Source organism: Meles meles, chromosome 6, assembly GCF_922984935.1.
Source record: "Meles meles chromosome 6, mMelMel3.1 paternal haplotype, whole genome shotgun sequence".
NCBI classification, from domain to species: Eukaryota; Metazoa; Chordata; class Mammalia; order Carnivora; family Mustelidae; genus Meles; species Meles meles.
In genome coordinates this window covers 124,190,606-124,217,882 of record NC_060071.1, presented here as the reverse complement: position 1 = coordinate 124,217,882, position 27,277 = coordinate 124,190,606, and the positions used below count along the sequence as shown (strand labels likewise).

General features: G+C 47.1%; 1 protein-coding gene across 2 annotated transcripts in view; it reads right to left on the bottom strand.

Annotated features, from left to right (window-relative positions):
• Positions 1-2,145: 2,145 nt before the first annotated feature.
• PTPN21 (protein tyrosine phosphatase non-receptor type 21) overlaps positions 2,146-27,277 on the bottom strand; it is a 76,268-nt gene continuing 51,136 nt past the window's right edge. For both annotated transcript variants that reach the window (XM_046008178.1, XM_046008179.1), the window contains exons 11-19: positions 20,258-20,318; positions 19,524-19,608; positions 13,923-15,325; positions 9,709-9,846; positions 8,548-8,769; positions 5,919-6,047; positions 5,499-5,733; positions 4,752-4,912; positions 2,146-4,533 (exon numbers count right to left, since the gene is read on the bottom strand). In XM_046008178.1, coding sequence (XP_045864134.1) covers positions 4,405-4,533; positions 4,752-4,912; positions 5,499-5,733; positions 5,919-6,047; positions 8,548-8,769; positions 9,709-9,846; positions 13,923-15,325; positions 19,524-19,608; positions 20,258-20,318 — 2,563 coding nt within the window. In that variant the 3' untranslated portion in view covers positions 2,146-4,404. The remainder of the gene's footprint in view (positions 4,534-4,751; positions 4,913-5,498; positions 5,734-5,918; positions 6,048-8,547; positions 8,770-9,708; positions 9,847-13,922; positions 15,326-19,523; positions 19,609-20,257; positions 20,319-27,277) is intronic.

The window sequence follows — 27,277 nt, the reverse complement described above, 5'->3', positions numbered from 1 at the left end:
GGTTAGAAGTTCAAAGACAATTATTCCTTTCTTGTCAGTATCTCTTGATACTATTGAAGCATAATTTACAGTAAGTGGCTACTATCCCTTAACCCATCAACATATTGGGAGAAGTTTAGGTTTACTCTAGATTTTTTAGAACTATTTTAATTTCGCCAGTATGTGGGGCAATGTAAACGTTTCTGGAGACAGGCTGTGTGGCCAGACCCTACGCAATGTACATGTGACCTACATACCCTTTGCGTGCGAACATTTGCTTGGAACTGCTGCCTCCTCAGCCCGGTGCTGAATAACTTCCTTCATGGCCCATCCTCTGCTTCCCATTTGTTGCCAGTGACAGAAAAGGGAGGGTATTTAGGGGGCAACAGGAAAGGCAGGCAAGTGTAGTGCCAATTCACCCTCCCTCACCCCCCGCCTACTTTCACAGGTGGCATCCCCACTCATTTCATCCCACGATCCGGTCCATCCCCGTCCTTCATGAGCCATTCAAGTTTCTGCAACGCATGATGCATGTTCCCTTCTGTGGAGTTCTCTCAGCAAACGCTGTTCTACCTGACCAGCGGCTTGCTGAGGCTTGGGTCCCTACCACCAGGCAGAGAATTCGTTCTCGCACCTCACCACCAGGGTGCAGCAGGGAGAAAATTTGCTCTGTGTTTTTCAGAGTTCTGATTGTGACAATTTGGTTCTACACCAAACAAGCTTTGGGAGGACAAACCAGGAGAGTTAACACCCACTTGGACTACTGTTTACAAGGGGAAATATTACTGTTTTTCTCAATAATTCAACACACATCTGAACTTTTAGAGCATAATTTTTATTTGGGAACTGCCTGTAATATACGGAAAACTGTGCCACTTTAACTGCCCGAGGACCCCTTCAACTGTTGCCTAAAATCCTTTATCCATTCATCCCCAACACACGCAAACTTTAAACAACTGGGCTTTCTGGTTTTTCCCTCATTTCTCTATAATTGTAGATACTGGAACGGAGCCATTACCTAGATGAATTTGAAAAACTCACGTTGTTTCAAGAAATGTTTTTCCAGGCAAATTCCTAACGTACCCATTCCTCTATTTTTGAAATATCTCTCACCTCAATAAAGAGCCCCCTCCAATTTAGGATTCTTTTTAAAATAAACTTTAAACTGGAAAAAAAGACCGTTCTAGCTTGTTCCACGTGAAATCTTGATGGGAAACAAGTTCCCTAAATTTATATCCCAAAGAGCTCCTTTAAAAAGTCCGATTTCAGGGGCGCCTGAGTGGCTCAGTGACAGGAGCATGTGACTCCAGATCTCCGGGCCGTGAGTCTGAGCCCCATGTTGGGGGCAGAGATTGCTTAAAATGAATAAATAAATTAAAACTTAAAAAGTCAGATCTTAAAAATAATTTACAATAAACAGTAATTCTTGCTTCCATTTGTTCATGCAAATTTCAAACCCATTCCTACGGTGCCACTGACCTCCAGTTGCACATTTTAAAATGTGAGGCTTTATATTATATATGTAGTATATATATACGTGTGTTTTCTTAATGTTGTGAATATTAACATATCAACCCATCCTGAAGGGGATGTTTTCTTCTGACAACGAAAGCTTCACAGAAAAGTTGGCCTGCCTGCTGTCCTCACTCAGTCCTCCACCCTGACACATACTCCTCCTCTGCGTTTCTGCCTAGACCTTCCTCTTTCTGGAAGCTTCCAAGGAAGCATAGGTCCGTCCACCTTCTGTTTTAATTCTGCCAAAGGGTCTTAAAGGCTAAATACTAGGGTTTTCAGAATACTTCACAGCAGGTGTTCCATAGGAAAGTAAGTAAGTAATGTCTGCACTTGACATTCCTAAGGAGCACTTTCTGTGCTCAAAACTCTCAGCTAGAATATGTCCTCAAAAGACCCCACTCATCAGGAAGACTGATACTAGAGATGCCAAAATCAATCCATTGGAAAACACTGGCTTGTAACCTACTTTTTGTGAAAATGTACATTTTGGTAATTTTGCTATGAAATTTAGAATCTCAGGGAGCTAAGAGACACTGGGACAGCAAAGCACTACATAAGTTTGGCAGAAAGCAACATCCCGGTTCAGATGTGGCAGACCTATGAAGCCTAAACGTTGTACAGTTTGTTCTTAAAGATCACATTATTTCAAAGTCCAGTAATATCGATTTTTATTCAGAAATACTTTCATATTCACTAACTGAAAAAGTTTAAATATGCACAAGGGTCAAACATGCAGCATTTTAAGAGTGACATTTAAAGACTGTAATTAAGCCCTCAGAAGTAATCGACTTGTAATTATTACAACTGGAACACAAATATACCATATATTACTCTTTAGATTTTTGTCTTACAGTATGTTCTTGTCAATGGGACACTTCAAAACGTTTAAACCTGACAGAATGGTATTTCTTAAAAAACGTACTGTGGAAGAAAAAAAAAAACACTGAAAATACTCCCATCCTTTACACGATGTGGAGATGGGAAATATGATCATAAAAACCTCTCATCTCATTCCTCCGGGAGCTCTTTCTCAATATTTACACTTGGGTCCACTGTTATTTAAACCTGACTCTTAAAACAATTTCAGGTTAAAATTAACATTTTATCCCAAAGTGAGCAGTGTGCCCACTTCCAGTATTCATTTTCACTACTGTCTCCTGAATTACCCACTTAAGCGTTGGTTTCTGGGTAACCCAGAGACAGGCCAATCCACACTGTATGAAGCAAATCCTGTCTCACAGTGGTCAACACACAGTCAGTGGTCATGTTCAACTGTGAGTGAAACTGCTTTCAAAGTGAACGTGGAGATCAGAACCATCCCTAGGACACTGTCATTAGGGGAACAGCCCCGGATGTGGCATTTTGGAAGCTCTGCATTTTAGAGAAGCCACCTCAAAAGGAAAAATGGGATGGTTCCTCAGTGAAAATACCCATTAAGTCCTTACCTACTCAAGTCCCTCTGTGACAAGGACGTCTTAGCCCCGACCAAAGGCCACCTCTCCCTCTCCAGCTCAGCCACCAGGATGCGATCGATGGAGGGAGGAGGAACCAAGAAGCTAACACTGACCTCAGCGGTGAAGTTAGGGGATCGGGGAGCTAAAACCCCAGCATCTCTTGACTAGAACAGCAATCTATGGGGGCCCCACAAGTAGTCTGGGCTGTAGTTTTGGGAAATGAGATGAAACTATTACTAACTCTTCCCTTCTTTCAATCAGAAGATAAAACCTCTTCCAGGCTTCTTTTAATGATACTATAAACTTGACTTTCTTTATCAAAAAAGAACAGAAGTTCAAGTGTAAGAACTCCAAGGAAAACAGTGAGTCACGGAGAGTGACTTGAACTTCCCGACGGGTACCTACCTACCGCCCAGCCCCCATCTCCACCCCAGCCTCTCAGTGGGAGCACAGTTAATACTGCACTTCTGTCAAAGGCATCTCACGCCTGCCATCCTGCATTTACACCGCACTTACCCCTGCCCTGACCACCCACGTACACTTAGCCCTTCTCGCTTCCAAACGCTTCTGGATACCCACTGTTAGCGTCTCATCTATCAAGCAACACATATATTAAAATTCAGATTTGTCTTTAACAACAAAGTGCTTAAAACCAACCTAGGCAATTGTTTTTCACTTCAGTTTCAACCAGTAAGATCAAACTGGTTTAGGTTTACAAATAATACTGAAAAAAATAGTGACTCTGAGTATTGTCTTACATTTCCAATAATGTGCCTTCATTCCCGACTTTCTCTTACAGTAATGGGTTCACTTCAGTACCTTAATGAGTTGAACTCTTGTTTGCAAAATAGAGAAGGTACAAATATATAGACTATTCTAGAATAAAAAATTTTCTGAATATAAAAATGCTTTCTATGTTTCAAAATAACACTTTTAGATTCTTCCTGTAGTTTTAGGTTTGGTAACTAAACTGTTAAGTTTTTTAAAAAATAACAAGAGATAGTAGTATGGTTTTAAATACAAACTTACATGGGAACTACTCACACCTGTGGACCATCCCCATGGAAAGTTTCTCAACAAGAAAGCCCCAAATACTTTAGTCATAAAATAAAATTCCAAGACATCCAAGCTAGAAATCGAAGCGCCTTCCTGACTGCCAGAGTTGCCCTGCACAGCTTTAGTACAACAGAGAACTATCTGGAAAACCACCTCCACAAAGTATGCAAGTGCTGCCAATCGGACAGACGCGAGCCCGCAAGGCCCCAGGGACCACGTCCTCCTCCGTCAGCCCTTCACCAGCCCTGGCTCTGCAGGTCTCCCTCCCAGCACCATTGTCCAGGCGCCGTCAACGTGCCGCTCGCGGCCCAGGCTGGCAGCCGTGGGGAGGTCCGAGTCAGGCGCTCCCATCAGCTGTCAGCGTGTCGCCCCATCGGTCCCCGTCCTGAGTTGTGGGAGCTCAGATGAGCCTGGAGCTCTTGAGGAACTGAATGAGGACGCGGTACACGAACGTGTACTGGCACAGCGTCTGCACCATCATCATCCTCTGCTGCCTCAGCATGTCCAGCCCCCTTGGGATGTCCAGCACCTGGAAGGAGAGACAACCGTGAGTGGATGCAGGCCCCCGCAGAGACGGGAGCAGTCCTAGCAGAAGTCTGGTCAAGACCCACACACTGTCCTAGCCCAGCACCTTCTAGAAGAAGCCTCCAGGGAACGTGCCCCGAGAGCACTGGTAGGCCACTAGCCCCTTTTTCCCCAGCCTTGTGCTCAGCCCGCTTCTCCCCCGACCAACAAGGACATACATACCTCATTGTGTTCCAGGCAGGCGATCATGATCTCTGACAAAATGACGACTCCAGTCCTTCCCACCCCAGCACTGCAGTGGACCAGCAAAGGAGGGTTGGGGCTCTTTGGTTCACTGGTACTATTTGTATGACGTCGAACAGACTGGATCTCCTCAAGATATGCTGTGAAGTATCAGTGGAACAGAGAAATATGCAAGGATTAAAGCCCATCAAACTGACAGTTTTCAGATTATCATCACTGATTGGAAGGACGCTGGATAAAGAACATCGGGTGCCAGTTAACTAGCCCCAACAGCTAACTGACAGTGTGACCGTGGGCGAGTCACTGCCTCCGCCCCGCTATAAAATGTGATGGAGGAGACAGTCTCTCAAAGTTCTTCTACTCGCCACCAAATCATACTCTTAAAAACTTTTCTCTGTTAAGCTTCCTCTGAACACTTGAAGCCTTTACTTTAAAGCTAGTCCAGGGCGCCCAGGGGACTCAGCATGTTGAGCATCTGCCTCTGGCTAGGGCTGTGATCCCAGGGTCCTGGATGAAGCCCAGCCAGGAGCCTGCTTCCCCCTCTGCCTCTGCCACTAACCCCCAGCTCGTGCCCTCCCTCTCAAATAAACGAATAAAATCTTTTAAAAAAATAATAAAATAAAGCAAGTCCAAGGCTTCTATTACCATCCTAAAGGAAATACTTGAGGAGTGACATGTGCTCCATGCACATGACCAGAGCGGAGGCTGTGCTGGGTAGACACTTACATAAAAATCCCTTGATGTCCTCGGGACAGCCGTGCTCAGGCCAGTCTGTGTACTGGAGATGCCAGACCGTCCTCTCCTGCCCTGTGAGCAGGTGCTTCATCTTCAAGCCCGTGGTGGCGTAGCAGCCAGAGTCGGTGCGGAAGCGGGTGGTGATCTTAAACCTCCCATAGGTGACAGTGTTGTGCCGGGAACCCAGCCGAGGCCAGTACCTGAAGCTCTTCTCCCTCCCGCCCTCCTGTGAAGGACATGGGCGGTCAGAAGCCAAGAGCAGGTCCAGCCGCGGGCACCCCTCATACAGACTGTGCACCCGAGAAGCCGGATGGCAACCTGGCGGGCCTCCTGTGGTAAAGGTCGGGGCCCCATGATCGAAGGAACTGTTCTCAGGCGGAGAAAAATCAACAACGGGACAGGAGCACTCACCTCTTCCACGGTCACCATTGCTATGATGGCAACTCCCTGTTCCCACACCATCTGCCAAAAATCCTGACAGGTATTCTGCAGCGGCCCCTGTGTGGCAATATAATCCCACTCAATTCCACTGACAGAGACCTGAAATTAGAAAATGGGTTTTAAAAAAATTGATGTGTGGGGCGCGTGCGCGGCTCAGTCAATTAAGTGGCTGACTCTTGGTTTCAGCTCAGGTTGTGATCTCAGGGTCGTGGGATCGAGCCCCACGTTGGGGGCTGCACCCAGTGAGGAGTCTGCCTGGAATTCTCTCTCTCTCCCTCTGCCCCTCCTCCCCCGCTCTCTCTAAAGAAATCTTTAAATAATAATTACTGTGTATGCATATATGGATATATGCATATTTGTTTATGGTAGTACTAACAGGTGAGCTGAATTACTCAGAATAAAGGTGTAGGTCTTATCCTTTTTCCTTGTTAGTACAATTCCCATTACTACCTGTTTATAAACTTACACACTCTGAATGCACATGATATGTATGTACCTGGGACAATATGCTTAACCTCTTTGCCTCTCTGCTCTCATCTGTAAAATAAAAATGCCATGTACCTGCAGAGGGCCATTGGCAGAATTAAATGAGTCAATGAATCTGGTGCCTGCACATAATAGGTTCTCAATAAATAGCTGTTACTGCTGCTGATATAAAAATATCCACATCACAGTATCCTAAAGTACAAACAGTTTCCCCTCATGAAGTACTAAACACACTGGGAAAACTAGTAACAATTAAGTCAAAACTGAGGTTAAATACCAGATTTCTAGGACAGAAAAAAATATTCCTGCTTAAAGGGTTCTCGCCTCTGAACTTCTGAGTCCAGCTCATTGCCCGCCCCCCGCCCCCGGAATGTACTAAGTTTCCACCTGAGCCCACACCTCCTTGAGAGCGGGCTACGGTAGGCAGCAGTGTCTGGGTCTGTAGCCAGGAGAGCTGGTTAAAGGCCACGTCCATTGACATTCGGGGACCACAGTGGCGCTTCCCAAGGGCCCGGCGCTGCTATGCTCGGCCCACAGCCACACTCACGGCTGCCCACTGGAGTCCCGGCTGGACCCCCTCACTGAGGGCGGGCTCCAGCCAGCAAGGGGTGGGAGTCTGTGGCCCAAGGGGCGCAGGAGTCAGTGCTTTATTTCAAGGAAAGCACGAGGAGGCCCGCGCTGGTAAGTGGCATACCCTGGAGTTCTGAGGCTCGGCTGCCTTCCCTGGCCTTCAGCTGGCCCCTGAAGATTCTGCAATACCCACATAGGATGACAACTTTCTTCAGTTCTCATCCATCCCGTCATGAGAGGCTGGATGAGTTACTGCACAGAAATGCTTAGCTTTTAAATAAATTATACCTACATCAACAAGCGCACATGCTTATTCCCTGATACCACCAAGGACAAAGGCTTTAGCAGGCCGAACACCAGGTCCCTGAAAGCCTCAAGCGTGAACCTGCGCTCATCAAATATCACTTGCACACAAAATAAAATGAGGGAAAGAAGAAAAATTCCTGATGTGGCTACTTCCTCATTCACTTCCAATAAGGAACCATCTCCTTCCCCAAATAAAAACACGAGATCTCCAGCCAGCACAAACAAAAGGGACAATGCTGCAGGACAGCACCCTGCTTTCCTCGTGGCCCAGTTGGGAATCCTCATCACTCCCCCCCCCTTTATTTTTTAAGATTTTCTTTATTTATTTGACAGAGAGATCACAAGTAGGCAGAGAGTCAGGCAGAGAGAGAGGGGGAAGCCGGCTCCCCACTGAGCAGAGAACCCGATGCGGGGCTTGATCCCAGGACCTTGAGACCATGACCTGAGCCGAAGGCAGAGGCTTTAACCCACTGAGCCACCCAGATGCCCCCATCATCGCTTCTCCCATCTTAATGGGTGGAACATTACCCCAGTTAAATGGCATGACACTTGTCTCTAGGGAAAAAGTGAACTGCTTCTCCAAAGGCCAAACAACCTTGAAAAGTGATCACAGGGAAAAAGCAAAAAGAGCAGATGTCACTGTTTTAAGGAAAAGCTTTGGTGACCACCATTAAAAAACCCAGAGAGGGCACCTGGGTGGCTCAGCGGGTTCAGCTTCTCACTCTCGGTCTGAGCTCAGGTCAGGATCTCAGAGTTGCGAGACCGGGCTCTGTGCTGAACGGGGAGTCTGCTGTGGACCCTCTTCCTCTCCCTCTGCCCCTCCCCTGCTCTCTCTCTAAAATAAACAAACCCAGACACCTTTGTCACAGAAGAGTCAGTACAGGTATGTGATAACAGAAAACTAGCAATTCTGCTGCTCTGGAGAGAATTTATGAGCCAGAACGAGATCTTCAGATTTAGAAGAACAAAGGCCTAAAGTCAGGCCAAAGAGGCCTGAGTCCCAATCACAGTGTCGGGGGCAGAGGGGCTTAGCACCTGGGAGGGGAACTCGGCTTTGGCTCTGTTGGTAAACACTTCCTATCCAGCCAGGTAGTACGGATTTCCCAGTTTATAAGTAATTTGTCACAATGGCTCCAGCTAGGCTGTTCTTAGAATACAGATGTGAACACAGTTGTTATCATTCCTGTAACTGAAATGGCAACTTCACAGCCGTCACCGCCCGGCCCGCTCCTCTCACCTTAATATGGGACGCGTTGATGTAGCCAGTATTGTTTTCTTTAGTTGGGACAAGCTCCACTCTGGCATCATCGTAGGGAAGGACATCTTGGAATCGATTTCTTTCTGCATTTTCAGGGAGTCGTGCTGTTGAGCACTCCCCATCAACTAGCCGTTTTTTAAGAATTTTTTCATATTCTGTGAACACCATTCCCTGTTCTAACCGCTGTTCCAGAATTTTACACTGTAAAATGGAACACGTGGAATAACATGAGTATCGTCACCTGTCCAAGCTGCATTCCGAAGGCACATCTGAAATCTTGTTTTCACTTCAAGTTTAGAAATTATCTAGTATTGAAAACTCTAGATGAAATCAAAGCTAAATTTTTAACAAGCCATAATGGGAAGAGTTAAAGTAACAAAATCACCTTGTTGGTGAGATGCAGAAGGCAGAGTTCTGTTTAAAGGTGAAAACTGGCCGACAATAATTTGAATTCATTTTCTCTAAGTCTATGGTCAGTTTTGTGACTCCTAAGGAAGAGAAAGTTTTCCTGGAGAAGAGTAAATCCTAGAGTAGGAGAATCAATTCCAACTGCTATAAACAAATGCTTCAATTTTCTAATCTATGGTATAGAAAAACTGAAAAAAGTGGGAAATATCAAAATTATCTCCAGGATCCTGTTGTAAGCAAATTAATTTTTACTTAGCATTAATTCATGCCTGTCTGATTTTGATATAGTAAAACCTCATAGCAAATATATGTTAGTCACAAAGAAAGTCATGAAAAATTCAGTAACTGTTGACTCCTGAGATAAATTTTCGATACAATGAAAGCAGGCAATGTATGCTCCCTTTCCTGGGTGTACTCATATGGACCTGGAGAATTCCTCTAATTTAAAGCCATCAGAAATCAAGACTGCTGCGGATGACCAGAGGAAGGTAAAGAACAGTAAGAACAGTCAGGAACAAACAAACAAAAAAAATCAACATTTTCTCCAAAATGATCTATTAACATATTAGACTTGCCCCAATTTTGACATCCAGATTATAAAATACTTAACATTCATTTATGATAATTGGATGTATTAGCAAATTCATTAAAATCTGAAGAAGGCATTTTTGTAGCATCTTATGGACTGTCCCAGAGAAAGCACACTGCTCGGTCCATACATCTGGTACATACCCTCTCATCATTGGTGGCTCTGGCAGGCACTTCCTTTCCTTCATCAGGCAGAGGCAGGCGAGATAGGGAGAGTCCATTTAGAGCAGCCAGTTTGAGAGGACCAATTTTTTTTGCATCTACCCGGCTCTTTTTCATTCCCTATAAAAATATTTACATGAATATATAACATATACACAAATACAGCTTCCTTGAAAAGAAACTTCTGAGGACTTAAGACTGGAAATAAGTAGAAGGAGTGTTCTTCTTCACCAACCACCACAGGAGAGATTACACTCCACACACACATTTGTTTAACAAACACTGGGAGGAAGACATTCCTTTCAAGGCCAAAGCCCTGATAAGTCTTGCAGATAGAAGATTTTGAATGCAATTTTTCAGTTTCAAGTCTCTGTTGTAATGAGAGGTGAGGTGAGGCTTCAGACAGACAGCATTCCTTCACAGAACTCCCAAATTTCAAAACATGACATGCACACAAAAATCAGAGGCAGTCCACAAAAAGGGTTTTAAATGCAGTTGCATGATTGCAATAGGCTGTTTTCTTGTTTTGTTTGTTTTGTTTTTAAGATACAAACTAGTTCTTTAAATCATTCTGAAAAAATTAAACATTTTCTGGGGTCACTTTCCCAACATTCTGTTGCAGCCTGGGGTGACCTGGGTTGGATCACTACATCTCAGAACTGCCACATTTTTAACCAGGAAAAGACAACAGGACTGATATCTCCAAAATGACACCAGGAAGACAATACAGGACAGGGTATTAGTCTCCTAACGTGACTATTGAAGTAATGATCTTCCTCTCTAAGGCAGACAAGGTGGCAAGGTCTCCTCGGACATTCTACACCTCCTTGGAAGCCTTATCACTATGACAGCAGCCCCCTTGTTTGACAGCAATGGTTTTCTCAGTTCCATCTCCCAGATGAAATCAGCTTTACTCCAGCCCTACCTACCTGTCTGGGAGGGAGAGGTTGAAAGGTTGCTGCCTAGGCTACAACAGCATTCATGATTCTTACTTGCGCAGAAAACCCCGGTTTGCTGCTGTTTAACAACTGGCTGGGGCAGGGCGGGGCGGGGTGGGGGGAGGCTTGGGGGCGGGTGGGGGGTGTTCTGCCAGGCAAAGTTGTCCAGTTGCCACGATGCAAATACTCCCACCACAGCCAATTTCAAGCTGCCAATGTGACATCAAGGGGCTCACAAGACTCCTGAAAACTCAAGCCAGCCCTGGCCCACCAAGACAGGGTAGTTCCAGCTCTCTTCTGCCTGAGAATGAGGTCAGGAGGCCGCCGCCCGCATGCCCCATGGGACTGATTGGTTGGAAGGTCCGTGTCCAGAGCCAGTATGTGAAGAAAGACACATATTATCAAAACCAGGACCTACTTCAGGGCACCGCCCCACAGTGATTTCTGTGAGAACCCCCAGCTGGGACTCAAGCGAGCAGGGGCGGGAAATCTGTACCTCAGCCCACTCTTTTTCAGATAACAATCAAGTTCCTGGAGGTGGAGAAGGGTGGAGAACTCGAAAATGTTTCTGCTTGTCTGCAATTTAGTTCACTGTTTTTAATACTAAACTCACATAACCTTAATTCCCATTAGTATGTGAACTCAGTGTCAGTGGTAACACTGAAGATCTCGGCAACCCCATGTTACTATGAGGAGACCCGGGGGCTTAGCAAGGGGTTGAGCTCTTCAGTTCTCAGGCAGCCAGGATGATGCAACCTCAGGGTAATAAGATAACTTCGCCTGAGCATTTTCCCTGTGCCACTTATCCTGCAACAACTCTCTGGGGTCAGCTTCCCTTACAGATGAGAAAGCAGAGTCAGAGAGATGGGACAGCTTGCCCAAGGTCACACAGTTGCCTCATTATAAATGGTAATCGGTGTCAAAACAATAAAAACCTTTCCTTAAAGTCAGCTATGCCTCATCATAGAATTTACGAAGCATTTCTCATGCCTAACCTTCTGGGGGACTTCCCACAGCAGGCAGAGCAGGGGTGACTGTCGGAGTCACAGACGGAGATGAGGTTCTGGTGCTGCCAGGTCCAGCCCACAGGAGGGTCTAGCCTGAGACCCAGGTTCTTCCACTCTTAGGTCCTAGACCTTTCCCCAAAGCCACAGCTCCTCTTCAAGCAAGGAGAATCCATTATTCAAAGAAGGGGAGCAAAACTGTTCTAATACTATGGGTTTTCAAAGTCAGTGAGGGAGAAAACTTGTATTTTTAGAGAACCAAATTCATCAAAAGCCTCCGATTTAGGGGATCTTGCTATATCCCATTCAAAAGGACATGACGCTTAAATAGTGGACTATACAAAAAAAAAAATATCATTTGGGGAAAAGACTCGGGTCACACATAAAAATGGTGGATAGTTTTGGGGCACTTGGGTGGCTCAGTTAGTTAAGCATCTGACTCTTGATTTCAGCTCAGGTCATGATATCAAGGTGAGAAGACGGAGCCCCACATCAGGCTCCATGCCTAGTGCATGGAGCCTGCTTAAGATTATGTCTCTCCCTCTCCCTCCCACCCTACCCCCCACCACACTCTCTCTCTCCAAAAAAGCAAAAGATCAAAAAAGATGGACAGTTCTTGATGTAATTAGGAAAAGAGTATTAACTATGAAAAGGACCACCCCGACAGGGACTCAGCTAGAATTACCTTTCAGAGGCACATCCATACCCTGTTCCCACCCTGAATCATTGATCATGAGTCCATACCTTCCACTCCAGAGGACCTGAGACACTGGTCTTTACTGTTCAGGCAGGTCAGAATGTAAGCCCAAGAAAAATTAAGCTTAAAATGCAAACCCCAGATTCACTAAAAGCAAACACACTTAAATCAACAGCACTATGGTAAGAGGTTTCAGTCTACATCTACTAATCAATTTCATACACACTGTAAAACTGCATGAATTTTATTCCAGTTTATGAAGATAATACTATAGTAGTGATGGGTCCTCAAGACTGAGTATGCAGACTATCAGAGATGAGGAGTCCTCGCTCTTAGGGAACTGGGAGTAAGGTGGAAACAGAATGCAGAGACTGATTAATCACTTTAGCTTTTAATCAGGGGCAGGGCTCCAGGCATGGAGACTTGGGCAAAGAAGGAGCTAGAAACCTGAGCAATGCCTCAAGAGGACAGAGTGGCCATACTGAAATGGTAAAGGCACAAACGCGTGGCCAGTGCTTGGGGACTTTAAAAGTTTCAGTGGAAAGACAGAAAACAGCTAGACAAGCAATAACTACTTAACAAAATAATATATACAATATACCTCAATGCAATACAGTGTAGAAGATCAGAGAGTAGTTTGCAGGGATAAACATGGGTTTAAAATTCCAGTTCAGTCACCCACTAGCTGTGTGACCTTGGAAAAGTTACTTAACATCTCAGAGTCTGCTTTCTCTTCTGAAGGAACAATAGCCCTGTTGTATGCTGGATATGCCTTGGAACTCCATAAATCCTCCGTAAATCCTCGAGGGATGGCCACTAGAGATGATATTATGTTCTTTTATATTTTGCTTCAAATAAATAAGAAGAGCGCAACTCATGGTTATTTACTATAATGAGCATCAAAGAGTTGCATTTTCTACAAGGAACTCTGGGCTTTGGGCTCTCAATTCACTTAATCTTTCTTTTAAAGAGACCCGGAGCTCTGGAGTGTTTGTCTTGACCAAGTGCCACCTTCCCAACTCCAGAATCGCCCTGCGGCCCTCAGAGATCATGGCCAGCAATTCGAGCTGGAGCCACACACTCTGACATCAGCCAACACTTCCCTCGGGGGAGGCTTCATTCCTACACCACGTGGCAAATGGAACAACGCCTGGCACCGGACATCACCACGCCGCGTTTCTAACCCGGGCATCACCACACCACGTTTCTATCCCAGGGCTAACCAAACAACCTTACCTCAAACCTCAACCCACCAAACCCACCAAACCCACCAAACCTCAACTTCCTTTTCCTTAACGCTGCTTGCTAAACCTCTCCTTCCTTCCACTCCATCCCACCGGGCCTCCCGAGTCCACCTTTTCACTGCCTCTAATCCATTATCTCCAGCAAACCCGCTACAATGCTAATCCATCCCCTTATTTCCATAGATAATCCAAGTGTTCGAAATACAACAGACAGAAGGGGGGGGGGGATGAAAAGGGCTGGAAGAAACAGAGTCACAGCGGAGACGCTGGGAGGACCGCGCGGTCCCGTCGCGCACAGCGGCGCACGGCTTACCCCTAGCGGCGGAAGGCCTTCCACGACGTTCTTCTTCCCCGAGAGGAGGTCGGACACCGGCCGCTGCTTCAGGGAGTCCCTCCTGGCTCGGTAGCGCCCCGAAGTGGTGAGGTCGGACTCGGACATGGAGGGCGTGAGCAGCCCCTCTCTGCGGGGCCGGGCGGCCTCCCCGAGCGGGGGTGCAGGCTCGCGGCCATGCAGGGGGCTGGGGCCCCTCGCGGTGGGGGTGCAGGGGCCGTGGGAGGGGCCCGGAGGGGGCTCCGGGGAGTGGTGGCCCCGGGGCGCACGGGCCTGGGGAAAGGGCACCGCCAGCGAGGCCATCTCCTCATCCAGGTCCTCCTCATCCTCGCTGCTGTGGATCAGCATGGTGGCATCGGAGAGAGACTTCTTGTGGCCGTAGCCCAGGCCTCCCCTCTCGTCCGCTGGGCGCCGCTCTGCCCTGTCGGGGCAGCCGCCGTGCTGGGAGCCTGCCGAGACGGGCCTGGGCGGCGGGTCCGCGGCCGACGCGGACAGGGTGCGCTCCTTGAGCCGTAGGCCCTCGAGGCTGTGTGCCAGCCCGGCCACCTCGATGCTGTTCCTCTTGTGCAGGTGCGCGCGCCGGGCGGCTGTGAGCGGCTCACTGACCTCCTGCAGGGAGTGCGCCACCGGCAGGCTGGCCTCCTGGAACGTCTGCACGGAGTGGTGCACGCGCCGGGTGATGAGGTCCGGGTTGCTGCTGCTGATGTACAGGTGGCGGGACAGGTCCGGGGTGCTGTTGGCAGGCCGCGGGGGCGGGTAGGGCGGGGGTGGGCGATACACCTGCGTCCGCATGATGTTGGGGGCCGGGTAGTCCTGCGCCTGCAGCTGCACGTTGGTCAGCTCGGGCACACTGACGGCACCCACCACGGGCCGCCGCTCGGCGGGGTGCGGGTATGGAGACGGGCTGTGGAAGCTGTAGTTCAGGCTGAACGGGTAGTGGGCCGACTGCGGGGAGGCGAAGTGGGCGTGCTCCCGAATCTCCGGCTGGCTGTAGACCAGCGCGTCGGGCCTGCTGTAGGCGTACGAGCTGCCGATGTTGAGGTTCCGCAGAGAGTGGCTCTGTCTCTCGGCGTGCACCATTCCTCTGTTGAGCTGCTTCATCACCGTCTCGTAATCTGGGGTCGGGCGGTAGGACGGGGGGATCAGGGCACTGTGCCGGTGTGATGGCACGTAGTCCGGTCTCATGACGTCACTGCCCGTGATGCTCGGGTTAGAGGACATGGGGGAGGGCTGCAGGTAGGGCTGCGGGTTGTTCAGGGAGTTAGTGCTGTGAGCACTGTATACACTGCCGTTTCGGATCCGACCGTTGAGGTCAATCTGGGCTCGATCCAGACTTGTCAGAGAGTGACAATAGTATCCATTCTGATTGGTGGCAAAGAGGTTATCTGGGAATCAAACACATTTAAAATGTACTTTAAAATGAGATTTTAAGATGTATAAATCGCACCAATGACTGTAGGCAAATATTGAGGCCCTGAACGTTGATCACACTTTCAGTGTAGCTTATAAAAATCCATGAAGAAATAACCTGGCCTTACCCAGACTCCCTGAATGACTGGGCATATCATTTCCCAGAGTCCTGGCATCCACATCTATAGAATGGTGATGGGTTGCCTACCCTAAGACTGGTATTCAGGATTTGGCCCCCCAATAAAAATTAACCAAATCAAAATCCAATATTGAGAGTACAGATGATTATAAAATATTGTCTTTTTTTTTTTTGAAAATCAAAAACATGTGTTTTGGTAGAATTGAAACACTTTCTGGAACTCTGGGTGGCTGGAGGCAGAGATACTGTTCAAGGCATTGGACCACGAACTGCTCTCTCCCCTGGTATGGGTGTGGGACTCACTGATGCTGAGCAAGTTCAAGCACCAACCATCTGCAAAAACCTCCTTAAGTAGGATTCTGGGTTTTCTCTATAGGTTCTTCTAGAGTCAACACAAAAACCATAGCTCCACAGGCTCTACTTCTCCAGGTCCAACAATATCATCAGTTGCTGTAAACCTCACCGAGGCCAGAAGCCATTCAACCTGCCCCCCTCCACTCCACACTCCAGTAGGATGGGGATCCCCAGGCAGCAGAATCGGGAGCACCATCTAATCTACAGTGGCTGCCTGTGTGCCTGGTGGGGCTGGAAGGGGGCACATTTCTTTTGCCCAATCTGTAGTTCACCGGAAACACCATCACTAAAGAGGGTGATTCCTGACACTTCAAAGAGCAGCAGTCAGGTCCGTCAGAGAACAGTTGCCTTTCAGAAGTATTCTTTCTGGGGTGCCTGAGTGGCTCAGTGGGTTAAGCCACTGCCTTCGGCTCAGGTCATGATCTCAGGGTCCTGGGATCGAGCCCCACATTGGGCTCTCTGCTCAGCAGGGAACCTGCTTCCCTCTCTCTCTCTGCCTGCCTCTCTGCTTACTTGTGATCTCTGTCTGTCAAATAAATAAATAAAATCTTAAAAAAAAAAAGTATTCTTTCTGGGACTCAAGAGCCGTGTAATGGTTTACGTGACTAGTGATGATCAAAGCGAATATATCACTGTTGAGCGTGTGGACGTTATGCAGGTGGCACATGAGCCAGGAAGAAATGGGGCTCAGTGCATCACTGCATTGTTCCTGCAGACCCCGAAGCTTCCCGGTCCTGGTACTGCTCCCACACCTGGAAGGCTCGGCTACCTCCGAGTCCCTGGAGTTCCCTTTCTCACTGCCACCACAGCTCAGGTCCTGACCCCCGCCTACTGGCACAGGCATAGTACCCGCCCCTCCGGGGCTCCTCCCTCCACCCAGCAAACCATCCCTTTGTGAGCCCATGTGTGTGAAAGACTATGCTGATGGGAGGAAAAGATGACTGGAATCCAGATGAGTGAAGGGGAGAGATGTATACCACCACCACAGTTCAAGGACAAGTTACACTATGAGACTAAGTGTGACAGGGGCCCACATGGGAGGAGGGAAGGATTACTTCCAGCTTGGGCTGGGTGGATGGGGTCAAGAACAACCCCACGGAGGCCACAGCATTCAGGCGGTCTGTGGGGGTGGGGAAGGCGTGTCCAGTTTCCGGCAGCAGCCAGTGTGCACAGGATTACCCATCTTCACCCCTGGTGTCAGTCAGGCGTAGTCACTGACTAGCAGGGGTCAAGAGAAAGACAGTAGAGGGTTTCCATGCTCCTTCCCCGCCCCCACCCTGACCAACATTCCAGATGGAAGAGGCTCCTCTAGCCAGAACGCCCAAGGCAGGCAGACGTGGAGCAGAGCCCTCCTGCCGGTCCAGGGTGGCCAGGGAACCTGAGCAGAAGTCACCTTTGCTGCGTGAGCTGCTGAGCGTTCCCACAGCCCAATCCAGCCCACCCGGTTGGGACGGAGGCATGCAGGCAGGAGTGCGCCGTGGCATCTATAAGGACTAAGGGCATTCTGGGTGACAGGGCAGCACTGGCCAGGCCAGGAGACGCTTCTGGAGGGACTTCTGGAGGGCTTCCTCGGTTTGGCTGGAGTGTCGGGGAGCTGGAGACGGGTAAGAGAGCAGTGGGAAGTAAGACTGGAAGAGGAGCGTCGGGAAGCACTGTGGAGAGTGTGCAACACCAGACAAGGGAATGGTCATCGGGGAGATGAGAAGGCACCCACGTATCGGGTGAACCGGGGAGGGCAGGGGTGCAAGATGGCCTGTTGTGTGGAGCCACCACTAGTCGGTAAGGCTGGACTGAACCAGGAGCAGCGGGACAGATGGAAGGCGGATTATATGGAGTTAGAGGCAAGAGCACGTGTGACAGACTGCATGCTGAGGGGGAAAAAGAAAAGAAAAGCAAAATTGCATGTACTTTGGAATCCAAGTAACCAGGAGAGTGACGTCACCGCAAAGATGAATTAAGGATGAAGGGGAAAGGGGCGGGCTTGTGGAGCACAGCATGAGCGCAAATGTAACATTTTCATTTTCAGCGAGCTCTAATAGCTAACACCATAAGCCAGGTCCCCCGCCAAGGGTTTTCGGTGCAGTGGCTCCCTAACCTGTCACCTGTGGGCCAGATGGAGATGTGAGGCTGCCGCCCAGGAGTGACAACAGATGGGAAACACAGTTGGGACAGCCACCCCTGCCGAAACCCGAAATGTGGACAGGACTGCTGTGGGAGCCTGCGAAGGGAGGGAAGAAGGCCACCAGGCAGACTTCCCCAGACAGGGACCACCACTGACAGCACAGGGGGAGGAGAGAGAACCAGTGCGCTGACAAGAGATCTTTCAAGAATGAGGAGGATGTGGGGGGCGCCAGGGATTGAGAGGGCAGCTGGGGCAGCAAAGCACAGTCGGAAGGAGTAAGTGGGTGACCACTCACACAGGCACTACTCTCAGAAGCAGCAGCTGGAAAAGGGAAGGGAAAATGAACGCAAGCCATAGTTGGAAGAGAGAGATGATGAGAAAGTCTTAGGATACGTGCAGACTAACACGGCAGAGACGAGAGCCTTTACCCAGCGGTGGGTGGGGCTGGGGGCGCAGAAGCAGGCAAGTGTGGGGCACAGGGAGCCTGCAGTGAGGAAGGGAGAAAACACCCCCACCCCGCGGTACACCCTCAGGGGATCCACACCCTGAAGCACGGCTCCCCTACGGCCCGCCTGCCGACCCCACTGCATGGAAATTCTCATCTGTGCATGGAAGGCCCAGCGCATGACGTCACAAACCACCTCTGGTCCTTCGCACATGGCTTCTCCCAGCTCCTTACGTGAAGCCCAACCGTACCACACCCCTCCCCAATGCCCCTTCCTCAGTCTGTGCCATGGCGTTCACTGTCCCCCAAAACCAGGGGCAGCAATCCCCATCAACTGCCCGCCTCCCTCTCTCTAGCTGCCATCTTTCTAGAAAGCCCTTCTCAACAGGATGAGGGTCTTTTGTCACGTAACTGCTGGCTCTCTCTCCTCAAAACAATCATGTTCTCTTTGTGTTTAAGTTATTTGTGTGCTAGTCTTATCCCCCACCTATTAGATGCTAAGCTTCTTAAGATGTGCAGCTACTTCTCGACATTAAATCTCCTTGGCCTCTGCAGCAAGGATTCGCCCGTAGAGGAGAGAGGAAAATGTTTGCGGAATGAATGCTTGAGGTTCAGCTGGGGAGGCACGGTCTTAAATACAGCTCCCTACACTAACCGAGCGAAAAATAAAAATAAATAAAAATGAAATGTTTAAACCCTTGCGATGGGAAGTTCTCGGGCAGGAAAACACCAAAACGAGCCTGGGCTATCTTACACTGGAGAGCAAGGAAGCGCTCAAAGGCCAATGGGGGAGTGTCAGCAGGACGAGGGAGCTGGCTGAAAAGGAGGCCGAACTTAGGATCATCTGAGCATCAGAATTTGACACTGAATATTGCTACGAGGCCGAACTTAGGATCATCTGAGCATCAGAATTTGACACTGAATATTGCTACATGTTTTCGAGGAATGGAATCTAATGGCTGCTGCTTCTATGAATCCAGGATGGCTATAATCATGAAAGCGATTTGGTTGTAATCAGCCAAAAACTAGCCTGGCTCCAAGATCTCCTAGTCTTCATAGGTTTACTCAAATTGTAATAATTTCGTATGGCATTTCAAAAATAGTGTACTTTACCTTGGGAGGAAGTGTATGGTTCTGTATAATGTCCATTATAATGCAGCTGGGGTGGGGGAGGCATCACATAGGGCTGGGGCTTAGGCTAAGGAAATGGAAAGTTGGAAACAGGGTTAAAACACATTGCTGCCTATGTCATATATGTAAAGTAAGTCTCTGCTGGTTTCTTTCTGTCCATTAAAAAACTCCTAGGGAAGTTAAATACATTATATAGAAAATAAACATGAAGACCCTACAGCTCTTACCATATCCGTCACTTTCAGTGTCTCCCAGAATGACAATGTCAAGGCCTATGCACTGGTATCAGACATCAGAGATCACAAGAAAACAAGCTGTATCCAAAAAGTTAAGAGCGAGAAGGAATAGACCAAGTTTCCTCAGTTCTTATGTAAACATGTGAATATAAAAAGCTTTTACGTAGTATATTGAATCTTACCAGGCAGAATTAGCTAGCATTTTAAATATCTACTAACTTCTGATTGTTCTTCACTAATAATAGTCAAAAAATTTAAGTATTAGGTTGGACCTAATATTTAAATATGTATAATAAAATAAATTGCTACATAACTATTAGGGTCAGCCTATAGAAAACTGCCATTTCTTTGGTTAAAAACAATCAAATACCAGCACACTTTTGTGGTCCAAACTAAAAATTAGTACTATCAAAAGCATCTTTTATTAAGGAAGATATCACTAAAAGAAAAAAAGCAATTACATTTTTCCTTCTTTCTTACCAGGGACACCCTTGAAGACGACCTCCTTCTAATTGGGTTCACTGTGACAGTCTGAGTTTGCCTACAAAAATAAGACATGTCGTTGAGACATACATACATGTAGTTTTCCTAATTCTGCCAAAATAAATTAATAGGAAGGTAAAATAATAAATCTGCTAAAGCAAGAAGACAACAACTAATCCAGTCATGAATTAGAGAAAAGGAGACTCTATCCTCACTTGGGGCCTCCACTCTTAGTGGCTGACCAGACCCCCTCTGCCCACACTCCAGGGTTTGAGCCTCCTCACACAGCAACCTCTGGCTGGACGAGCAGAGGACGGGCAGGTTCATCTTTTCCTGGTCTATCCAGGTAAAACCTCTGGAATGAGCATATGCAGAGAGGAAAAGGGGCAAACATCCCAGGCAAGCAAGACTCAGTGCAAATGCGTCTCTCCCGTGGGCTTGGGTCAGCACTGACCACCTCCATTAACAGTCCTGAGGGGTGACCATCCACTGCCAGAAGCCTGAAGCAATGGGAAATGCCTTTAGTTAAAATCCTCTTAACCACACACTACAAACATATTCAAGTAGTACATTTATAGGGGCGCCTGGATGGCTCAGTGGGTTAAGCCACTGCCTTTGGCTCAGGTCATGATCTCAAGGTCCTGGGATCAGGCTCTCTGCTCAGTGGGAAGCCTGCTTCCCTGCCCTACCCCCATCTGCCGCTCTGCCTACTTGTGATCTCTCTTGCTCTCTCTGTCAAATAAATAAATAAAATCTTTAAAAAAGTAAATTTATAACTTTGGTAACTTGAGAAACTAGATTTCCTGTAAGGAACTAAGTTAGAAAAAGCAAAAAAGTAGATTTGGTTCAGTGGGCCACTGGTCAACCTATTTACTTTTCTTTGCAAGAAACTTCTCTCTGGTTTTTTGTTTTTTTTTTTAATTTTACTTATTTATTTGACAGAGAGAGAGACAGATCACAGGTAGGCAGGGAGGCAGACAGAGAGAGGAGGAAGCAGGACCTCCGAGGAGCAGAGAGCCAGATGTGGGGCTCGATCCCAGGACCCTGGGATCATGACCCAAGGTGAAGGCAGAGGCTTTAACCCACTGAGCCACCCAGGCGCCCCAACTTCTCTCTGGTTTTAAACGTTTTTTTTTTTTTTTTTTAGAGAGATTGGTTGCTATTTTTTTTTTTTTTAAGATTTCATTTATTTATTTGACAGAGAGAGAGATCACAAGTAGGCAGAGAGGCAGACAGAGAGAGAGGAGGAAGCAGGCTCCCTGCAGAGCAGAGAGCCCGACGCGGGGCTCGATCCGAGGACCCTGAGATCATGACCTGAGCCGAAGGCAGCGGCTTAATCCACTGAGCCACCCAGGCGCCCCTAAACGTATTTTTTAGAAAGCAATGAGGGGCGTGTGGGTAGCTCAGTTGGTCATGAGTTCAGGTCCTGCCCTGGGCTCCATGCTTCCCATGGAGCTGACTTAAAAAACAACAGTAACAACAACAAACAACAACAACAAAGAAAGCAAGGAGACTGTTAAGAAGTGTGGACTGACATTTATCAGATAATTTGAGATTTTAAACAATTCCCATCGAGTTCCATCTTTGAATAAATAATTACATCAAAAAGGAACAAGAGACAAAATAGCTCATGTGTAATTTTAACCATTTTTAAATTTTATTTATTTATTTGACAGACAAGCAAGGCAGAGAGGCAGGCAGAGAGAGGGGGGAAGCAGGCTCCCTGTTGAGCAGAGAGCCCGATGCGGGGCTTGATCCCAGGACTCTGAGATCATGACCTGAGCCAAAGGCAGAGGCTTTAACCCACTGAGAAACCTAGGAGCCCCTATTTTAACCATTTTTAAACAGAGGATTTTGGGGGCGCCTGGGTGGCTCAGCGGTTTAAGCCTCTGCCTTCGGCTCAGGTCATGATCTCAGGGTCCTGGGATCGAGCCCCGCATCGGGCTCTCTGCTCAGTGGGGAGCCTGTTTCTCCCTCTCTCTCTGCCTGCCTCTCTGCCTACTTGTGACCTCTCTGTCAAATAAATAAATAAAATATTTTTTAAAAAAAAGAGGATTTTGTTGTTCTTGTGTGCAGTTTATTGCATATAAAATCTAGGAACTTAAACACATATAGGATTCGTGGCTTTGTTGATGACTTTGTATTTTCCCCAAGTGCTTTTTTTGTGTGTGTGTGTGACTTTTGGTTATAGTCTTCTAAGGACTAATTACTAAAAAACCCATACTCACAAAGTGAACACTCAACCTGTTTAATCAGCAAATGAACTATAATATCAAGCCTCACACCTCCTAAATTAACATGATTCTTAGCATTCTAACCACTAGTACCTTATTTTTTTTTTAAGATTTTATTTATTTGTCAGAGAGAGAGGGAACACAAGCCAGCGGGGCAGGGGGAAGGCAGAGGGAGAAGCAGGCCTCCTGCTGAGCAGGGAGCCGATGTGGGGCTTGATACCAGCACCCTGCGATCATGACCTGAGCTGAAGGCAGACGCTTAACCGACTGAGCCACCCAGGCGTCCCCCACTAGTACCTTATATTCAAAACCTGAAAACTAGCTAATTTTGAGAAGACTTAAGATAAAATAAAACTAGTGCTTATTGGGGCGCCTGGGTGGCTCAGTGGGTTAAGCCGCTGCCTTCGGCTCGGGTCATGATCTCAGGATCCTGGGATCGAGTCCCGCATCGGGCTCTCTGCTCAGCAGCGAGCCTGCTTCCCTCTCTCTGCCTGCCTCTCTGTCTACTTGTGATCTCTCTCTGTAAAATAAATAAATAAAATCTTAAAAAAAAAAAAAAAAAAAAAAAAAAACTAGTGCTTATTATCTCTGATTAAAAATGATCATCAGGGGCGCCTGGGTGGCTCAGTGGGTTAAAGCCTCTGCCTTCACCTTGGGTCATGATCCCAGGGGTCCTGGGATCGAGCCCCTCATTGAGCTCTCTGCTCGGCGGGGTGCCTGCTTCCCTTCCTCTCTCCCTGCCTGCCTCTCTGCCTACTTGTGATCGCTCTCAAATAAATAAGTAAAATCTTTAAAAAATTAAAAATTAAAAAAATTAAAATGATCACAAGATACTGGGCTAGAATGAAACTTGGTTGGTACTGACTCAGTAACAAAGTGTTAGAATAAGGAACATAAGAGCCATCTGAAAAATGGTCTACCCCAAAATAAAAACTGATTACATGATTAAGGTGATCTTCCAGCACAGCAGAGAGAAGACAGGTTATTGGTACAATGGACCATCTATAAGAAGTTCAAGTCTCATATAATGCCACATAAGAAAGCACACAGCATGGGGGGTGGGAGGTTGGGGGAGCCAGGTGGTGATTATTAAGGAGGGCATGAATTGCATGGAGCACTGGGTGTGGTGCAAAAACAATGAATTCTGGAACACTGAAAAGAAATTAAAAAAAAAAATGCATCGACTAAAAAAAAAAAAGCACATAGCAGATGGGTTTAAAAATTAAAAACTTAAATATGAAGTCATAAGTGAACTTACAGAAAATATAAGTGGATAGTTATATGATAAAATATAAGTGGATACTTATATAATATGATATATTATATATCATAGGCTGAAGACACATCTAAACCCAAAAGCAGTAATAGAAATTACAAAGAAAAAAAAAAAACTAAGTGCTTATCAGGAACTTAACATCAGCTGACTACAATTTGTTTTACTAGGTGACCTTTTTTAATTCAATGCTTTTTGTAATAATTTCCTTTCATTATCATCATAATGTGTTGAGGTTAATGCTAAAGAATAAGTGTCTCTTTTCCAAAGAACATGCCATCTGCCAGAATTTATGTCACTCAACAATAACAAAATGGATGTTAATTCTATTAGGCTGCAAAAACACCTGTATCCATCGGTAAACCTCTGTGGGTCCTAACTGAGGCCTTCTGAGTGGTGGGAGGTGGGACAGTGCACCCAGGCACTGCGTTTTGTTTTGTCCACCGCTCCTTAACTGTACATTAAAAATAGTCCTTAAAATCAGTGCCCAGAATCTGAAGGCATCATTTTGCAGCCTTGAGGTTTCCTTTGCTGCTGCTTATTCTCCATGGTCAGGGCTAGGTTTAGGTAAAACTGAAGTTTATATTTAGTCCAAACGGACTGAACTTTTAAAATTACTATAAACTCAACCTGTGCCTGGGTGGCTCAGTCAGTTGGGCAGCCAACTCTTGATTTCAGCTCAGGTCATGAGCTCAGTGTCGTGAGATCGAGCTCCGCGTCAGGCTCTGTGCTGGGCGGAGAACCTGCTTAAGAGTCTCTCTCTTCTTCCCCCTCTGAGCCTCCCCACCTCCTGCTCACACATGCTCTCTCTCTAAAAATAAAAAAGTACTATACATTCAAAATTCAGAAATGAGAAGGAAGGGCCGTCAACAGAATAATACTCCAACAACATGTCCAGACTTGCCCAGCCTGGGGCAAAAATAAAACTTAAATGCGTTGAGCACAGAATGCAAAGATGCAGAGCTTGGAAGCAAAGGCAGTAACTCCCACACGCGGCATCTATTTTGGCGCCTGAGCCGGAAGTGCAGGGGCGACACCGTCCACGGCAGAGGCCACATCTTACTAAACACAAACAAACACCTTTTTCTCCTGCCAGACTGCTCAGCTCAGCAGCCTGGCCATCAGTTCTAATACCGACCTCCTCCTTCTTCCTGCCGCTGTTCTTGTAACTGCAGCTTAGGGGGAGACCAGCTCTTCTAATCTGAGCCTCTAAGACCACACAGTCTAACCGCTGGTGGGTGTTTTCCAGACTTTCTGGGCAGCTACTGTGTTGATGGGTGCTGCTAAAAATGAGACAGCTGAAGAACTCCTAGGCACAGGGCGCCTGGGTGGCTCAGTGGGTTAAAGCCTCTGCCTTCAGCTCGGGTCATGATCTCAGGGTCCTGGGATCGAGCCCTGCATTGGGCTCTCTGCTCATCGGGGAGCCAGCTTCCCCCTCTCTCTCTACCTGCCTCTCTGCCTGCTTGTGATCTCTGTTTGTCAAATAAATAAAATCTTAAAAAAAAAAAAAAAATAAAGTACCTTCTTTAAAAAAGTGGAGGGAGGGGGCAAGATTTGATGGATCATGTCATTTTATAAATTCTAAAATATGGTCATCTGGGTCATATTTTATATTATATATATATATTTTTTTTTTAATAAATTCTAAAATATGGTCATCTTGAGTCACACAAAGGCCATCCCAAACACCACTGAATGATATATCAGGACTGAGGGGTGTGGAAACAGACACTCTAGGAGCAAAGTCTTTCTATACAAGTAGAACCATCTCCTAAGCCACTAGGCACCCCAGGCTGACCCAGCTATCCAGAATCTACTGTCCAATTTCAGGCCTGCTACAGTTTCATTAAATGCCCATCACACTCTAAAATGACCCATCTGGACTATGAGAACAAATCTACCAATATTCCAGGATCGTTATACTAAATGTGACTGAACAGTCTAGGTTGAGAGTCTTAAAAAAAGATCATAAAATTTGAACACACAGGCCAAGTGCAGCTCAATCCCAGGACTCTGAGATCACGACCCAAGCTTAGTCAGCTGCTTAACTGACTGAGCCACCAGGAGCCCCTTGTGTTTTCTTTACATAGACCTTAATAATGAAGTTGAACACCATAATAATGTGGTTGTATTCCTATTTAGCAAGGAACAGCAATATTACAAAGCTTAGACTTCTATAAGTGAACTGATTTCTTTTCCATCTGAACTTCACAATCATTAGCAGGTGGTGATTTGCAAAAAACTCCTTAAAAAAAGGCACTGAGGGGCGTCTGGGTGGCTCAGTGGGTTAAGCATCTGCCTTCAGCTCAGGTCATGATCTCAGGGTCCTGGGATGGAGCCCCACACCAGGATCTCAGCTCAGCAGGGGGCCTGCCTCCCCCCCCCATCCCCAGCTCCCCCCTGCCTGCCTCACTGCCTACTTGTGATCTCTGACTGTTAAATAAATCAATAAAATCTTTAAATAAATAAATAAATAAAGGCATTGGGGGTGGCTCAGTTGGTTAAGCGTCTGCCTTCGGCTCAGGTCATGATCCCAGTGTCCTGGGATCGTGCCCCTCATCAGGCTCCCTGCTCAGCAGAGAGTCTGTGTATCCCTTTCTCTCTCCCTCTGCTTCTCCCCCTGCTTATGCGGTCTCTAGCTCTCTCAAATAAATAAAATCTTAAAAAAAAAAAAAGGCATTAACCACTAATTAATAGGGATGCCTACTAGCAAGAGATGATATTTTGGGTCTATTCAAAATGATTGCTTTGATTCCCCATTCTTTTCCAGAAGAGATAACTGAGGTTCTAAGGGTCCATACTACGAAGACCCTCACACTTATGAAAGGCCGTGCTCCTCCAGAGTGCTATGGACTGCCTGAATCTCAGAACACTGCTTCTGCCTAAAAATAGTGTCACACGTGCTCAGATAACCAGGCCAGCCCAGGAGAGCCCCAGACATGACTGGCCTGCACTCCTAGCAGCACAGAATCTGGCCCCCAGGGGAAGCGCATTCACACACAAAGGCACTCAGACCTGAGAGCGTAGGGAGCCGCCTTCAGAGAGGACTTCCCATACCCACAAAGAAAGCAGGGTTCCTCCTCTCTGTTGGGTAGTGCTTTCTCAAATCCCATCCACAGACCAGCAGTGGACTCAGAAAAAAGCATGGTTGGGGGAGGAAGTTTTCAAAGGGAAAGGGGCCTAGAGGCCGATTGTTGGCTTGTTCTCCCATAAGGTCATCCCTGGTCATTTCTTTTCCTTCATGAGTCCCAAAGATAAGGCCTGCCCTTCACACGGTTATTCTTAACCAAGTTTTCTTCACACCTTCGGTACTTATAAAATAGAAAGCACTCCCATAGCCTTTCCTCTTCCTTCTTGGCCTGAAGGGACAAATGTCCTGGTCAGATGTTTTTTTCCTCAATTTACAATCAGTGGTAAAAGGAATTCAACAAGGAGCAAATGGCTCTCCCGTCTCAGGCTTCCATCACTCGCTAAGCCTTAGGTGCCAGGCGCCCTGGTGGCCACTGGGAC